The sequence below is a fragment of the Taeniopygia guttata genome, chromosome 2 (genome assembly GCF_048771995.1).
Source record: "Taeniopygia guttata chromosome 2, bTaeGut7.mat, whole genome shotgun sequence".
In the NCBI taxonomy this organism is placed as follows: Eukaryota; Metazoa; Chordata; class Aves; order Passeriformes; family Estrildidae; genus Taeniopygia; species Taeniopygia guttata.
Window position 1 is genome coordinate 73186081 of NC_133026.1, and position 15259 is coordinate 73201339.

The following is a 15259-nucleotide window of genomic DNA, read 5'->3' on the forward strand; positions in this document are numbered from 1 at the left end:
CAACACCACCACTATAGACTTCTCCACTTTCTTTCCTTCCCAGCTTCCCTCCCAGAAAGCCTAAACCTCCATCCATTCTCCTGATCATTTTCCGCCTCCCTACATTTTCCAGTCCTTTTCATTCCAATATAGAATATTGGTGATTGAAAGTGGTCAGGAGAATGCATTCTATAATGGCAAGGGGTCCATCTCCCAAGCTCACCCTCTCTCCCTCTGATTTTCACTCATGAATTTTCTCTGAACTTAGCCAGCTCTAGTAAAGCATCTCCTTCAACAAGGTAAATGTCCTGGTATGTGCCAACATTTGTAGAACTTATATATAAATTTGGAATTATGCATAATTTTATGTATGCACTGATATATACAGATATATATACACATGCATGCATAACTGTTACCATCTGATCTGACTTCCTCACTAAAATCGGGAAATTAATTTCCTTATCATTAGCCCAGTAAATGGAGACGTTATAATCCACGAAAGCATCTAATCTGGAAATGGACATATTAAAGATGGAGAATCCACAGGGTGGAACAGTTTATACCAGCTGATACACTTAAGAGCTGTTTTTAATCACTCATCAAAACAGTGGCCTAGTTTCAATTTCCTGCTCCAAGATATTAATATTTTCTTCCAGCATAGGGTATCTATCCTTAGAAAAGGGACAGCATGCACCTTTACTGATCGTAATTACCTGTACTGTTTCTATATGTTGTTTAGTTGGGGTCTTTGCTGGTTTCATTTTTTGGAGTTTTTTTATGAACACAGCAGGCACTTTAAAAAACTCATAGTTGCTCAGCATGTTTGACAGGTATGACTATCTCTTCACAAATGCATACAGTGCAAAGTATGTTGCAATTTAAAGATTAATTCTAGAAAGTAATCAAGTCTACACACGCAAAAATGTGGAGTTTGAGCTTCTGCACAAGGTAATAATAGTTTACATTTTTGTAATAGCTGCTGCTTGATATTGAGAGGTAATGTTCCTGAAGTACCAAAAGTTTAGACCATCATCTCTGCTCCAACGAGAGTTTTCCAGACTTATCGATTCTTATTTCTGTCAGTTCTCGCTGTTGAAAAGTATGTAACAGAACTTCCAGAGAAATTCAGATCTGAAAACTTACAACCCTTAAAGAGATTGGATTTTACCTTGTTTCAAAGAATACTCTGAACTTTATTACTTCATTTGTATCTATTTTATACAAAAGAGCTTTTTGCTGAATGGTAAAGATATTAAATACAGAATAAATAAGATATATGGTCTTACCCTCTATATTCTATGTATTTGTATATACATCCTGCGATTAGCATGGCAATCAAAGCATAGTACCAAGAGCAAATGAACATCAAGGCAAGACATAAACTCATCCCCAGGAATGAAAGAGTCCTAAAAGAAACCATTTTTTTCCATTTTTTTAAATAGGCATGCAAATGTTCTACAAAGTTAATTTCTTATTTAAGTTAACTTCCAGAAAGGCCTTTCTCCTTCAAAGGCTATTTTTAGCTATTATAAAATAAAATTTAAAAAAACATTGTCCCAGTTTTAGCTTATATGAAAAAAATGCATTCAGAACCTTTGTGTGACATAAATAATGCATCTAAATTAGATATAACAATAAACTTACTACATTTGTCAGTACTGAAACTTCAGTACCTCCAAGTAAGCTCAGTTTCAAAACACATTATCACTTATTACTGTTGATTTGAATTTAAGCTAAAAAATTCAAACAATAAAACCCAACTTTGTTACTTCCAGCAAAAATAGTCGATTCATTTAAATTCACTTTGACTGATCAATTCTATTCTTCACTTCTGTTGTGGTCTGTCTCTTGGCCAATAAAACAAGTCAATGGAATACAGAAAACAACCTTCTAAAGGTTACAAAGAATGAATGTAAGCTGAAAAAATTACAAAAGCATTTCCAAACTTAAGTCTATATGCCTGGTTTGCCCACATTTATTAAATTTAGATGTAAATAATCTTAAAATGGACAGTTTATGCATATTTTTAGTCCTATACAACCTCCCAAATTAGTTTTCACGCAATTTCCCAATTAGAGCTAACTTTGACTTTATTGATGGGATGTCAATATAGTTAACTTTGGTTTGGTACCTGTAGTTTGGAACTTTAGTGCACTGAGTTCAATTTTAAACTAAGGGAATTCTTTCTAGAAGTTCTGAGGACATCAGTCTTATAGTTTGTATAAAAGAACAACAGCTGCTCTTTCATGCCTGAATTAACCTAAGACTCTACTTTCACTCAGAAAAGAAAATGCCATGCCAATTCTTGCTGAACATTCCAAAACCTGCTTTGGCTAGAAGTAGTCACACAGTGAGTCAGCTGCCTCACTGATGTCTCGGAGAAAAATATAAAACCGAATTGTTACCAAATGTATGTATTTGGAGGATTAGGTGTCAAACTACTATGTAACTACAGAGCAGATTCAACAAGTTTTTTCAAAGCTTATACTGCAAAATTTCATTTTCACTCAACTCTTTAAAAGGAAAAATCATAAGTAACTCTTACATCCTAGAATCATGCCAGCTTATCTACTAAATGCTTTAGTATTTAAGGTCATTTCAGCAGTAAAATTTCTCAATAGAATTATTTTTAATTAAGTTATGTACTTTTACCATACAATTAGAAATAAATCAAGAAGCTTCTCAATCTTAGTTTGAGATGTTTGAACCCTTAACCCATTAAAAAAAGATTAAACAAAAAAAACACACTTTCACCTTTTGTATTCTTGACCTTTACTCACTTTTTAAAGGGTTTACTTCAGTTATCAAATGCAATGTCCAAGGCATATTTTAAATCCAGTCATTACATCATCAATGAGCCAACTGATGTATATTGAATGAGACTTTTTTCTGTAGAAGTTTTAGGCTTGTGTATTTTTTGCATAACTAAAATGAAAATCATCCTAACCTTCCTGAACACTTTTACCAGTTCTCCTTAAGTATACATACAAGGCAGATTTTATGGTTTTTCATCCTCATTTTCCCAAAGAAGATCTATTTGCTTCTAACCAGAATATAATGTCATCCTGTAACCCCTTTCCAAACCATCTATATTAGTCACACGTTTTCATGATTACTGCTATTACTATGGCGCTATTCTAAAAACATAAACAAGTGATGCTCTTATTGAGTGCATGAATCATAACTCATTTAAGTCAGAACGGAGATTTTGTTTTATTATTGCAATAAAATCAACAATTTAGGGCTGTATAGTTATTTTTTAACTCTTCTGAATGAAGAAATATATCCCTACCAGTGGTAATACTTGAAACGAGGTCTCCAGTTGGGAGTTCGCAAAAGTGTCTGAACTGCACAAGCCAGATTTACAAACATATAACACATAAGGAAAAACCTGTTAAGAAAGGAAGAGCATTTTCTAATGAGAAAGGTACTAGACAGATGTGCATTAAAATATAAACACAATCCAAAAAAGGGAAGGAAGGAATACATCTTCCTGTATAGCATGTTCACAGTGGCCAAGAGAACACAAGACAGACATTCAGATTGCTTATAGAATATTAGGCCTCAAAATATGGTATTACCATAATATAGAGCCTCAAACATGTATTTTGGAGACAAACATGGCAAATAACTGACAATCATGGTTTATCATTTTTGGCTAGGACAGAGTTAATTTTTTTCTTTTCCTATAGAAGCTCAGATGGTATCATGTTCTGGACAAAGTAAAAAAAAATTCTATTCATTTTCTAAAAGACTGAATTTTGTCTCTGTTAGATGCACTTGACCTAAAATAGCAGTAATTATTATTTTAAAATCCAAGTTCTTAAAAAGTTGAACATATTTTTATTAGTATTCCAGACCTCTGTCATGGAAAAACGTCTTTGTGCCTAGAAATTAGTTCAGCCAAAATATTTTGTTGTTTCATATTATCTCCAGGATAAAACAGGAATATAATTTGATAGAAAACAAAGTCTAAGATGTATTATTTTAAAAAGAAAAAAACCTAGTTAATTTTAAAAGAAAATACTATTTAACTTAAGAACACAAAACACCACACTCATACTTACATTGAAAGAATCGGTGCTACACTGTCCAATGAGGCTATCAAAATTCCTATTTCACAAATACCAACAGTGAGGAGCAGAGCCCAAGTTGGTTCTCCATTTGCTTTTCCATGACCAAAAATCTAGTTAAATTCAAGTTTAAAGTAAGATTACAGAAAGCTTTTCATTATACAGTAATAAACTATAGTGCAAATCATGAACTAACTTACTTAGTTCTAACTCAAACTAAAAGTAGTTATTAGTTACAAAGGAAAATGATGCAATCTATACTATGAAAAGCCAAAATTAAAATTGCAAAACACACATTTCCAGTATGAAATATGCTTACTAAAATAAGCAAAGATAACATAACATTGAAGTCCTATGGCAGCTCTTATTGAAATATTCTTAAGAAAATTAAAAACCATATGCACAAAAGATTTATGCCTAGTAAAAAGCTAATATAATTTAGGCCAGTACTTATTGTAACATAGAAATTAGGTACCAATTCAGTACTTATCAACATAATATTGAACCTTAAAGAGAAATTAAACAAGACTATGATCCTGCACAGAGCCCTACCAAAAAACATTTTGCATGTGGCAATTTCCTTTGTGGAGAATTCTATATAGCCATACTAGTGACAGATGGCAAAATGCCTGAGGTTCCTGTGGTATTTATTCTCCTCCATATTCCTCCATTCAATTACAGAAATTAAGACCTCATTCATTCTCCATGCTGTCCTCTTCTTTTAGCTTCCTGTCCTCCATCAATTTTCCTACTATTATATTAAAATCCCCTTTTTTTCTACTCAAGTAATTTGGGGCTTTTTCTTAAGTATGTCATAGTCTTGCTTCTATAATAATCTCCTTGCATTTCCTTGATTGTCCATACAGTAGCCATATCACTGCAAAACAGCAAGTGCATCCTGAAGTGTCAAATCCCTCTATAAATATGCTGCTTCTCTTCAATTCCCTTTCTCTCACTTCCTGAACCACAAATCTTTCCTTTTAATTCTTCATTCCTTTCAAGTATAACCCTCAGGATGTGTAATCATAATGTCACCTTCTCTCTACCAAATTTTTGCTTTAGGCAAAAGTAAATTTTTCTTGTTTCTTTCTTTATACTACCCAGAACTTACAGCTTATTGCATTACAGCCCCTTTCCGTTGACAAGTCAAACTCCACCAATACTCAGTCCCACCACCTTAGCATACTTAGTGTATTTATTTCCTGTTACAGATAGTCTTGCAAGTCTTGAGGTAAGCTTTCAAACTCCAAACTTCACTATATAGATCACAGCTTTGCTCTCCAGATCTTTTGGAGTTTTATTTACTTATTTTTAACTCAAGTGTAGTTGTCTAGGTTTTGCAGAAGCAGCCCAGCAAGAATTCTTTCATCATCTTCTGTTTGCCAGTTCCCTTACTTTGAGAAAAATCTTATTTATTTCTTCTTAAAATATGCACAGAGATGTTGGAACAAGTCTTCATGTCTGGAGTCATGGGATAGAATTCTACTGTTCATCTTTACTGACTTAATTTACCTTACAAAAATGAATTAAAATTAGTATTTCATCTCTGTAATATGAAAAATTTTATGCAGTTCAATAGTGAAATTAAATAGCTCTGTTCACAAATGCAAGCAATAAACACAGCCTAGAGTTTAGAAGCTCAGTTATGAGTTGCTTCTTAGTTAATTTATTTCCATTTATAGAATACTATAATCTCAGTTTATATTCTCACTAACTTTAATGTGTAAAACCAAATATAATTAAACTGCGCTGCACAAAAATATTGAAGCTCAAACTTTGTCCTGCAATAGCCTGATCTGTTATTGTACACAAATAGAACTGAGCTCCAAATCTTTTCTTCACATTCTACAGGAACAGCAGAAATAATGCACCCTTTTTTTTCTTTTTTTCAAAATAGAAGCTACATTGGAAATACTGTAACAACATGAACAACAGTAAAAAAATCTCACTTGAATAAATGGTACAATGCCATCTCTTGCAATGGCCTGCAATAGCCGGGGTGCACCAGTGAGACTCTGGAGACCAGCACCACATGTTGAAAAGAATGAACCAATCACAATAACCCATGGAGAAGGCCAGGCAAGTGTACCAACCACCAGATTTCCATTAACTGCTTCTCCAAACCTTAGGAAAGAACAGGGGAAACAAAAATAACTAAAACAAAAAAAAGAATCAGTAAGAATTAAAATAACTTCTACTATAGCTTCAACACTCACATTTCAATCTTTATGGACAACAGCACTTTTTAAAAATAAACACTGTGTTACAGTATGCACTATAGGATTTCCAGCCAAGAAATCTCTCTTTATTGTGCTGTTTTAAAGAAGACATTATAATCACTTCACATTAAGTGCTGCCTCAAAGCAAATATGCAGCAATTATCAGATATCTTGGCAAACTTTTCTGAATTGAAACAATAGCAGGCGTATGTACATTTGTATCTTACAGATCCTTGTGAGAGCTAGGAACTAGTTTGTGGAAATCTGTTCTACTATATATACAAGTATATCCTGGGGCATAAGCAGGAGTTTCACAAAAAGTATTAGCCTTTCATTTGAAAAGTGTTACACTGACATACAATAAGTAAATAGAGAAATTACTAGACAAAAAATCCTGAGTTTTCCACATCTTCTGGTTGTTGTGCAACCTGATGCAATTTTTAATTCACTAGAGCAAACAAGTGGGTAGAAGTCAGGAAGAGGTGCTTTCATTACAGTCCTGAGTGTCCTATCCAATACTACCTCCACTTTTTTTTATATACCTAACTTTATGCTAATTTAGGGACGACTTGAAAAAACTACAAAAAGGTTATTCCTCCCTCCCCCCTCCTTTGAACTGGCAGTTTTGTTTTAAAAGCAAGTATGTTTCTTATAGTTAATCTTACTGTTGTTAGTAATCAGCCAAGATTAATTTTAAGGCTATCTTTACTGTAATGTCACCAAAGTTTTTTCCTGATATCTTCAGTTTTTTTCCAAAAAAAAAGGAAAAGTCTACAGAAATAAAAGAGAAAAACTAAGGAAAATTAAATGCTTTTTGTCTTTTCAGACCTGCTTTTAAAAGAGGGTCAAGAAACAGAGCAATGAAGTGAATATAATATGCCAGTGTTCAAATTCTTGCTTATGCCCAAGTTTGGATGCATGACTACATACTATTTTCAGCAGATGAAAAAAAGGAAAAGGTAAATCACACTCCTCATAATTACAGGATAAAACCCATATTGTCCTTCTATAACAAGATTTCTATAACTGTCTATTTATTCTTAGTTCAAATTCTAACGCCTATTTTTCAACTAAACATAGAATAGGAATAACTTCAAGAGATGCAAGAAACAGGAAAATGTACAACCTATTTTTCCCATTGCAGATACAACAATCATAATGAAAAAAGCCTCACAACCTAGTTTTTAGACCAGACTGAAAATCCACACACTTTACTGTTCAGCTGAATTTCAGTCAAGTAAGAACTGGCAGCAATGTAAATGAAAGTTCATGGACTCAAGGCTCTTGCTACTATGCAACCGGCTCTAACAATAGCTAAGAGCTTACAAAATTCCCTTAACCCTCCTTGCCCTGCAAATTTCAAAAATATGAGTTTAGCTCTGCATTAATTTCTTATTTCAGAATTCATTTACTATTTCCTAGGCAGTTTGATTTGGCTTTTATATTTATGGTGAAGAAAAAACTAACAGATATTTTCACTGGTGTAGCAATGTAATTTTAAAGTAAAAAAATCACAGAATCACAGACGAGTAATGTTGGAAGGAACCACAGTGGGATATCTGATCCAACCTCCCTGCTCAAGCAGAGTACAATGCACAGGATTGTGTCCAGATAGTTCCTGAGTATCTCCAGTGACAGAGACTCCAAAACCCATCACTGGGCAATCTGTTCCAGTGCACAATCACTTGCACAGTAAAGAAGTTCTTCCTCATATTCATGGAACTTCCTGTGCATCAGTTTCTGCCCACTGCTTCTTGTCCTGTTAGTGGGCACCACTGGCAAGTGCTCAGGTCCATCTTCTTAGCACCCCTCCTTTAGTTACTTAAATACATTGATGAGGTCTCCTCTCAGTTGTCTCTTCTTAAGGCTGAACAGGCCCAGTTCCCTCAGCCTTTCTTCATAAGAGGGATGCTCCAATCCCTTTATCCCCTTTCATAGCCCTCCACTGGACCTCCAGGGGCTCCATGTCTCTCATTTACTGAGGAGCCCAGAAATGGACACAGCAGTCCAAATGCAGTCTCATAAGGGCTGCGCAGAGGGGCAGGACGATCTCCTTTGACCTGCTGGCAATGCTCTTCCTCCTAACACAAACCAGGATTATGTTGCAGTAAGGTAGAAAAATTATAAAAGAAAGGCCTCATAAGATCAGGCCTGCTCTCCTGGAATCAGTGGCTGGCCTTGTCAAGCTAGCATTTTATAAATTCCCATGTGAAAGCAATCCTGGTGTGAGCAGTTTGTTAGCATAACAATCTATTCCTGGGTGAAAAACAACTAGCACCCGTATAAACTGTTTTTACACAGTTAGAAAAATGAAAACTATCTCTCACAAGCTACTTTTCCTGCATGTACACACTGGGGATTTCAGTGACCAATCAATACAGGATAACAACTTGTTACTAACCAATACAGTAATTGGCAAGAAAGCAACTAACCAACTGGAATCACACACAAGGTTGGCTTTTTCCACCATGAAGAAAACAGAATCTGCACGATTTATTCCCATAGTATTACACTGGTCTTCTTGGCCACAAGGGCATAACACTGGTCCAATACAGAACCCTGGGGGACACCACTAGTTAGGTGTCCAACTAGACTATGACACTGATCATGACCCTCTGGGATTTGCCAGTCAGCCACTTCTCAATCCACCTCACTGTCCACAGTTCCTGAGTTTGTCTATGAGGATGCTCAGAGAATGTGTCAAAAGCTTTTAATGGATCCCCTGCTGCTTCTTGTATTACTTTGATTAGAATCCAGCTTTTAATTTATGGTTTTCCTTCTAGACATATGAAATAAGTTGTCTCAGCATCAACTTCACCACCTTTTAAACAATACCCCAATGACACTATTTTAACACCACAAAAGCAAATGTGGCCCTCAGTAGAAAAGAGAAGCAGACACCAGCAAGAAAACAATTGTAAAACCTGACAACAGTTTCATATTTACCAACTTCTCCTAATGGAGAAATAGATCATAATCTGGAGATTCTCTTAATACTCATGTCCATCACATTTATTCCCTTCATTCTTCATATTATGCCTTAAATTCTTCAGGCAATTACATGGTTGAAAATAGACATGACTCCTGATGTATAAGTGAGATTTTAAAACAAAAAAAATAGTCATATGTCTAGTGGAAATCATAGGTTTGATGGTGCACTGCAGTCTTCTTACAAACTCCCCGTGTCATGTAACTGTCAAATTTTTAAATTTGTTTCTCAAAAACCTATTACTTCTCCCAAAGTAATATCACCTTATCCCCATTCATCAGCTCTCCAAATACTAATTATGATTTTCTTCATCAAGAACATTTTATTAGGCTGGTTCAACTTCAAACATTTATCATAAGATTCTGCTTCTGCTTCTTGAAAGCATACAGTCTAATGACCTGACCACTTTTTGCAGCCATATGCTTTCCCTCCAGTTTTAAACTAAGCAAAAGAAATATATACAACATAGATATTTTACACAAGAGCCACTAATAAGTTATATTACTGTAACATATGATTACATATACTCAATGTAATATTAGAAGCTGAATATTACTTACTTATCTCTTAATATTACACCTTCTATACAGGCACCAAACAACACTATACAGGAGAGATCTGTTAATGAGACTGAAGGAAGATTACTCTCTAAAAAATCACATAGAGGAAACCCCACCTTTTTTCACCAAGGTATAAAATGAAAATGTCCATGACAATGAAGTATATGTGTGTGTTTCCTGGCTGCTTTTTTGCTTGGTTTTTTTAGCTCTTCCCTACTACAATTTTTTAGTTTATGTTCTTTATGACTGTATTTCACAGCGAGTTGTGAAGTACTGGAAGTAGACAGCTCATATATCATGCAATAGAACAGGCATTTTCTCATACACATAAGCAAGTACTTGTGTACTCTAGGTTTTGAAGGACTGACAACTTCTATTACTGGTTGTTTGGTTTAAGATCTGGTTATACTGAGTATGCCAACTGAACCCTAGTGCTAAAAACCTTCAGATCACTTGACTAAAATCATCAATTACATCTTGGAATTTGAAGCACTAGTAGAATATATATATATTTGTTAATAAAATTTGACATATTTTAATAATGTTTACAAATAATACTGATATTTTAGACAAATATAAAAGATTTCTTTTCAGTTTAGATTTACTTCATTTTATACTCAGGAAACTCTAATGATTTTCCAGTGAAAAATCTGTTATACCTACAGAATCTACAGAATGTAGACTAAAAAAAAAGTCACAGTATAAAGGATACAAATAAAAGATGTAGTTGAAATAGCCAAAATTGTTCCAGTAGGAATAGATTTTTGAGCATCCTTTAGATCTCCAGATCTATTTGAACCTGCCATAATACCTTAAAAAAAGAAAAAATTTATGTAATAAAAACAATTAATAATAACTCTGTGATAATAATTAAGAGAATAAGAACATCTAATTTTAAGCCAAATTTAATTCAAATATTACCAATGGAAAGGCTACAGAAGCATATTATAATCCCACACACATCCTCAATTTATACCTTCATTTTATTCAGAAATCTGTGTTACTACCCAAATCCTATAAAGGTCAGTAAAAAAACAGATTAAAAAAATATTTTTGAAGCATCACCTCAGAATCATTCTTGAAATGAAAAATTACAAGGAGTAGCAATTTTGCTACTGGGGATGAATGTTATAAATTAATAGGGACTTAGCAATTTTAGCCAGTGTGACCTAATGCACTAACTTTCTACTAAACAGACCATCATAATAACAAGCAAATGTAAGCAAGCAAATCAATAAACTAACAAATAAAACCTTAGAAGCAGAAAATAAAGGAGCAGGCAAGAAAAAGAACGGCTAGAAAAATCACATGTACACATGTGTGTGAATCTAAAAAGAGAACGAATTATTTTGTAGCACATACAGTGACAGAAGGGAAAGAAACCCTATTACAATAACTAATTCTGCCATCTCTCCTAGAATTGACCTGACCACTGGAAGCAAAAACATAGAAGCTAATGTCAAGATGTTCCAGTGCAAAACCATTGTCAAACTCCATGGAATAAACCATTAAACATGGGTTCAGATATGATAAATGTTGGTAAGAGTCTGAAGTAAAGAAATGGGAGCAGTGGGGTTCAAACAGTGAATACAAAGGAATTATTCCACTTCATAACAAGCTAGCAAACAGTGCTGCAACTTCTTTGTTGAGTTCTATTCTGTTACTTGATATTACAATTACTTCAGCTGGGACTTTTGAAGAAAAACATGTCTGTTTTTTTCAGTCAAGCATGAGCTGAGGAAAATGAAATACAACTAGTCTAGGCTTGACAAACAAGTCTACACAGTTTAATGTGGCAAAATATTGGACATGTAAACAAATCCCAGGCAGTTAACCAGGCAGCTTGGACACTGGAAGAATCATTTTAATATTAAAATGTTCTCTCAAGCCTTTGAAGATTAAAGTATTATAAAGGCACCTTATTTTGAATAAACATTTAGTAATATATGAGGGTTTTGCTTTCTTTGCAGACATGCAAATGGCCCTTAAACAGATTTCTTGTTTAATTTCTATAACCTTCAAAAGTCATCAGCCACGACCTTTGTCTCCTTAGCACCAGAATGTTTTAGGTACATAACCTCAGACACAGAAACTTGCAACAGCATGAGTCACCTATAAGAGTGGTAAAAATTTAAAAATTTCACATGAAAATATTTTTTCCCAGATAAAGTACATATCCTCATGCAAGAAAAATAGTTGTGTCTACCTGTCACAGATGGAAAATAAATCCCTACAAGCATTGTGAAGTAGGTCATGATGTCTGTAAAAACATAAGGAAGTCCACCCATTTTTGACTCTTCTGATCCAGCAACTGATGGCTGATCTTTTTTCTCAATTATTGACCCTTTTTCTGAATAGGCACTCCAGAGATTATCTACAAGGTGGGGAAAAAAACAAAATCATTGTCACCTCTCTGTTTCAGGATATCAACTAGTGAGACTGCAATAATCCTAAGAATCAGATGCCTTTTTCTTACACAAAAAGCATGACATTTCCCAGTATGATTAATACCAATTGTATCAATGGGCATGCCAGTAAGAATGCAGTAGCGTGAGATGTGTCCTGCAAAATTTTCTCTTCCTTTAAAGCAAAATATAGTTATAGAATTAAATTCTAACATATTTGTAAAATGTACACTTATATTGCACACGCACACAGATGTACTATTGTGAAAAAATAATGAAACTTATCTCCAGGTTCAAGTAATCTTAGTATATACTAATATTTCTTGTTCTTGTATTTTGAAGAGCAGCATGAAAAAGAAATACTACTTAACCATAATTTGAGACTTCCTGTACAGAATAATCCTGCATAACAGTTCAGAGTTCAGCTGTTAATGTTAAAAAATTTCCACATAGTGACCAAAGCAGGGTAACCAGACTCCAGAAGATCACTGATAAGCAAAATAAAAACCCAGCAGAATATGGCTCAAATTCCCCAGCAAACTAAGCACGTTTGTTTGAAGAGTGATAGGTCAAACAGTAAATTTTGAGAACTTAAATGTGTTGAAAACACTGGTGGTATACCTTGATAAGATTGTGAGAACAGATCACAGTGATTCTTATTTAGAAATGAGACAAGTTGTCCTATCATATGTGAGAAAACAAAGTACATACTCTTCTGGACTGTCAAGAAGGCAAAGGATTTTACAGCAAGGAAATAAACAATTCCCATGGTTTGCCAGGATGATCGGGATTTTCACACATCCTGAACTACTCGAGGGAATTGAAGTACAGTATTCTAAGCCTTTATAATAGCAAAAAGTAACCTTAAGCACAGTAGAAGATGGACTTTGAACCATAAGTGACTAAAGAGAGGGTACTCATACCTAGAATTTTAACAAAAATCTTACAATTTTTAAGCATATATGGAAGTATGCATGAGAAGCAGAAGAGAAAGCAGAGCAAAGATTAAAAATAAGTATTACTTCCTAAGGAATGCTATGTGTATTACTACAATCAAATTAAGAGGAGTAACAGACTGATCTAGAGATAAAACTGAAACCATAAAGAAGAGTTAATGAAACAAGATAATTTCAAATTTCAGGAATTTTAGCAGAGATTTGATGAGTGATGTAAAATAAGACTAGATCTCCAAATTAGCATTGATCTACCCCCTGTGAAACATAAGAAGAAAATCCAAAAATCAGCTTGACTTGCCAATCAAAACCACTTAATTCTTAATAAGCACTCAACAGTTTGTGTCTTTTATTCAGCGTGACACAAGAGTGACAATGACCTGAGCCCTGCAATGCATGCAACTTAATTCTGGAACTGTGCATGCCAGCACAAGTGGGAAAAATCGAATTAGATACTTTGTTGAATAGAAATCACTTTCCCATTTCATAACATGTCACACTGAGATTTCCTATGCTCATTTTCCCAAAAGTGATAATCCAAGTGGACTACAAGTTAGGTTGAGAAAAAAGAATAACTTTTCAGAAAAGTCCAGACACTCAGCCCTTCTAGGACCATCCCTTGATTGCTAAGGCTACCGTAGCAGGTAACATTTAGGGTGCATACACAAGAACAGGTACAATGTATCAGACCAACATACTACCAACATCAGAAAAAATGCTGATAAAGTTAGTTTCAGAACTGTATAATTTCTGTTAGGTTTATAGGCCTATTTAGTCAGCCACCTGGAGAACGATTTATTATTGTTAGGACAACACTCATAGAAGGTATATAAGAGATAAATACTTATTATATATGAGTGCCCAATAAATGGCGTGAGGACTTAGCACACTTCCTGCGACAGTCATGGCATCTGAATATTCCCAGTCACAGCTCAAGAAACTTTTTAATGCATTTGTACACTTTATATGTGATATTTTAAATGGGAGTACTATGGCAGCAGTGACTGTCTAGTGTCCCTGTGTAGCATATTTATATAAATCAAACTTTATTTTAACGGAACACAAAGCAGCGATATCAGAGTATCCATTTCATTCCCAGAAATATTATTTGTGTGTGTACAATACAAATTATTACACATTTAAGATGAATCCTATGACCTGATGCAATTTGAATTCCAGGTTGCCACAACCATACAGATCTGTAAAGAGAATAAAATCTATATACTTTGTAGACTGTTTTTCTCTAATTCAATCACAAACTTGCACACATTGGACAATCCACAGAACTTCATTCTCATTGCACCACCTGTGAACTGGAAACAAGTTCTCCCTCAGGAGAGGTTGAAAATATATTAATGAATGGCTTATTGAAATGTGCATTTGGCATACACATTAAAAAAAAAACAAAACCCAAAAAAAACAAAACCAAACTTTGATGAGCACTTTATCACCTTTTTGATTGAACAATAGCTTCTGAAAGTGTACCTATAAAACTCCAATTACCCCCACATTAAAGCACTTCATATTAAGATTCTAAAGCCAGATGAAAATTGTATAGGAAGAAGTATGCTCAAGATAGCAATCTTTCACACAGCCTAGGGGCAAAGAAATAGTGACAGACTAGACAAATGTATTACTGACCAGCCATTGGCCAAATTAAGAATGTCAAAAAACTTTTAAATCACTGTGCTTTCCAACTTACCAGTTAGAACTCCACTCATTATTCCTGGAATTCCTTGAATTTCTGTTACATTATTAAGACTGAAATAGTCATCACATGTAGCATTAAGCAAAGAACTATCACAGAACAGGCGCCACAGAGGTGTAGTCTTTGTTTCATTATTGCTTTCAGTAAATTTGGCACAGACATCAAAGCTGCGTTTTGACAATGTACGGTTTCCAAGGAGACAGATACTATAAACAAGAAAAATAAAATCAGTGTTCCTTCAATAAGGCTGTGAATTAAGCCATTTTTTGTCCACTAGACTTCTTAAGAAACCTGCTATTTACACTATCTACCTTAAGGCCTATACTATACCTACTAAAACAGTATATAGCTTCTACATCTAAAACTATCA

The 15259-nt window shown here is 34.4% G+C and overlaps 1 protein-coding gene across 2 annotated transcripts in view; it reads right to left on the reverse strand.

The window, feature by feature from the left end:
• Positions 1-15259, reverse strand: part of SLC12A7 (solute carrier family 12 member 7) — a 64466-nt gene that overhangs the window by 24604 nt on the left and 24603 nt on the right. For both annotated transcript variants that reach the window (XM_030265650.4, XM_072924222.1), the window contains exons 8-15: positions 14884-15095; positions 12030-12197; positions 10536-10634; positions 9824-9881; positions 6005-6179; positions 4050-4168; positions 3275-3373; positions 1269-1388 (exon numbers count right to left, since the gene is read on the reverse strand). In XM_030265650.4, coding sequence (XP_030121510.2) covers positions 1269-1388; positions 3275-3373; positions 4050-4168; positions 6005-6179; positions 9824-9881; positions 10536-10634; positions 12030-12197; positions 14884-15095 — 1050 coding nt within the window. The remainder of the gene's footprint in view (positions 1-1268; positions 1389-3274; positions 3374-4049; positions 4169-6004; positions 6180-9823; positions 9882-10535; positions 10635-12029; positions 12198-14883; positions 15096-15259) is intronic.